The sequence below is a fragment of the Tachysurus vachellii genome, chromosome 10 (assembly GCF_030014155.1).
Source record: "Tachysurus vachellii isolate PV-2020 chromosome 10, HZAU_Pvac_v1, whole genome shotgun sequence".
In the NCBI taxonomy this organism is placed as follows: Eukaryota; Metazoa; Chordata; class Actinopteri; order Siluriformes; family Bagridae; genus Tachysurus; species Tachysurus vachellii.
The window spans coordinates 9,736,191-9,738,690 of NC_083469.1; the positions used below are offsets into that span (position 1 = coordinate 9,736,191).

The 2,500-nt window shown below is 41.4% G+C and overlaps 1 protein-coding gene across 1 annotated transcript in view; it reads right to left on the minus strand.

The window, feature by feature from the left end:
* The window catches only part of trappc12 (trafficking protein particle complex subunit 12), a 28,554-nt gene that overhangs the window by 23,425 nt on the left and 2,629 nt on the right, over window positions 1-2,500 (minus strand). Inside the window, exons 2-3 of the mRNA XM_060879280.1 lie at window positions 2,400-2,500; window positions 692-808 (exon numbers count right to left, since the gene is read on the minus strand). The exon at window positions 2,400-2,500 is cut by the window's right edge and continues 1,123 nt beyond it. Coding sequence (XP_060735263.1) covers window positions 692-808; window positions 2,400-2,500 — 218 coding nt within the window. The remainder of the gene's footprint in view (window positions 1-691; window positions 809-2,399) is intronic.

The following is a 2,500-nucleotide window of genomic DNA, read 5'->3' on the forward strand; positions in this document are numbered from 1 at the left end:
AATGGGGCATGGAGGCAACTGTTATAAACGTAAAAGATTTTAATTAAAAAAAGTGTTATCGTTCAAGCCAAAATTGTAATGATCCAGGAAACAAAGACATTCTACATGATTTATTACAACAAATTGCGAAAGAACCACATGAGGGTGTGAATGTCAGATGTTCACATACTGTAGCCATACGGTGTAGGTCAAATGTGTAATAACTTAATTTAGCCAGAAATCGTCAAATATTCTCACAGTAACTTCTATATCAAAGAGTTGTTAGTTTATAGGTTTGACAATGTTTTTCACGGCTCATTAAAGTCACTAAATTTGCAGAGGTAAACTAGAACTTCTATTTTCACTGGGATTGTCAGATCCAGTCTGTGCCTTTGGCTTTCTTGCATCTCTTCCTCAGTAAACTCCAGAGCAAAATTATGGCACTTATCACTTTTAGAAAAATGTTTCTTCTTCTATTTTCACCAACTGTTAAGATTTCATTTTCAAAAATGTAGCATGCTTCACAATCTACAGGCTAGTTTTGGATAGTTATATCTAGGTTGGTAAGATTACTGCCTATAATTTTGAAATGCATGAGCCAAATGCACCTTCAACACAATCTTGCTGAATATTTACTACAAGAATTGTCACTGGCTAAGGTTTTCCAAGACTGCAACTGGAAGTACAGAAATGGACAAGAAGGAAGACTCACGATTAGTTGCTTGAGACCCAAGAAGTTCTGCTCCACTGAGTTAGCGGTGAGAACTTGCCTCTTCGTTGCTGCCTGGTCTCCAAGGAAACGCAGCATCAGGTCCTTCACTGCATCACCCTGCAACACACAGAGTATTACACCCTCTACTTTCTCGCATGCTAAATAGTTCTTATGCTCTTCAGTCAAAGCAAAGGTCCGCATTAATCAACGGCCATGCATCTAAAAAAAACATTCACTTAGCCTTTCATGACTTAAAAAACTAAATCCATTGCACAAGTTTAATATTGTGCTTTATCAAAATAAGCAATGGTGAATTCTCTTATCCGATTGGTCAGTAGGTATTGATCAATCTTCTATAACAGCAGCTTTGACTGTATGCATGAATGTGCTCATTCTAAACCGTTATTGTTTCCATAGTAACAGCTCGTTCACGAGGACTTGTGGAATGAAGGACTCACACCGTAACTTAACATTACAAGTAAACGGTTTAAAAATGTATGTAATTGTGTACATGGTGAAACCGCTTTAAAATGCGAGGTGTTTGTTTAACATTTTTGGAAGCAGTCACTAGTGTGAGAGTTTTGCTATAAAGTTGGTCTATTAAGTTTTCTGCCATGGAAACGTCTTCAGGATAAAGGACAATGGACATTATTGTTTCTCAGGAAAAGTTCATTCATTCATTCATTCATTCATTCATTCATCTTCTACCGCTTATCCGAACTACCTCGGGTCACGGGAGCCTGTGCCTATCTCAGGCGTCATCGGGCATCAAGGTAGGGTTCACCCTGGACGGAGTGCCAACCCATCGCAGGGCACACACACACACTCTCATTCACTCACGCAATCACACACTACGGACAATTTTCCAGAGATGCCAATCAACCTACCATGCATGTCTTTGGACCGTGGGAGGAAACCGGAGTACCCGGAGGAAACCCCTAAGGCACGGGGAGAACATGCAAACTCCACACACACAAGGCGGAGGCGGGAATCGAACCCCCAACCCTGGAGGCGAACGTGCTAACCACTAAGCCACCGTGCCCCCCTCAGGAAAAGTAGTTGGTATTTAAGCTGGCAGTTTAGTCTGGAACAGGACAGAGTTGCATGAAAAATTGGTAAGGTAAAAAGCTCTGGTGCGGAACAGGATACCTGGTACCGAACCGGAGACTACCTGTAGGAGGTGGTGCGAATTCGGTCGGTCAGGAACTGTGCCACGATTCCTGTTAACTCAAAATCAACTTGTACTTATTCAGTCCGCAATTATTCAGGAAGTAAAGTAACCTGTACATGTGTTTTAGCCGATGATGACGACGTCAGGAGCATCAGCAGAAAACCGCCTTCATCTGTTTAATGATGCAATGTGACGCACACAGATGCCGCTGCGCATTAAGTAACATAAAAGTGTTAAAATATATAATATTAAAAGATGGGGAGTCTCGTTGTGTTCTCCCTGCGTGTCTGTGATGATGTAAGATAAACGTAAATGCGGACGATCACACTCGGATATTATTGTGCTATAAAAGGAATAAAATACTTTGTGATGCTTGGTGCACTGGGTCGCATCACACCAAGCAGTCTTTCCTATTTTTCATAACAGCACTGATAATCCTGAGGCATTTTATTCCTTATAAAAATGAAACCAGTAACAGAGATGAATTCTTCCAATCAGTATCCAAATCCTAAGCAACCAAATTCAAAAGTCACTGACCTGCAAATTGTCAAACTTGAGTCCGGGCATGGATAGCCTCTCCCTGTCTACATGCACTGTGTTGACCTGCTGCGTGACCACAGAGATCAGCACTCGTCTGG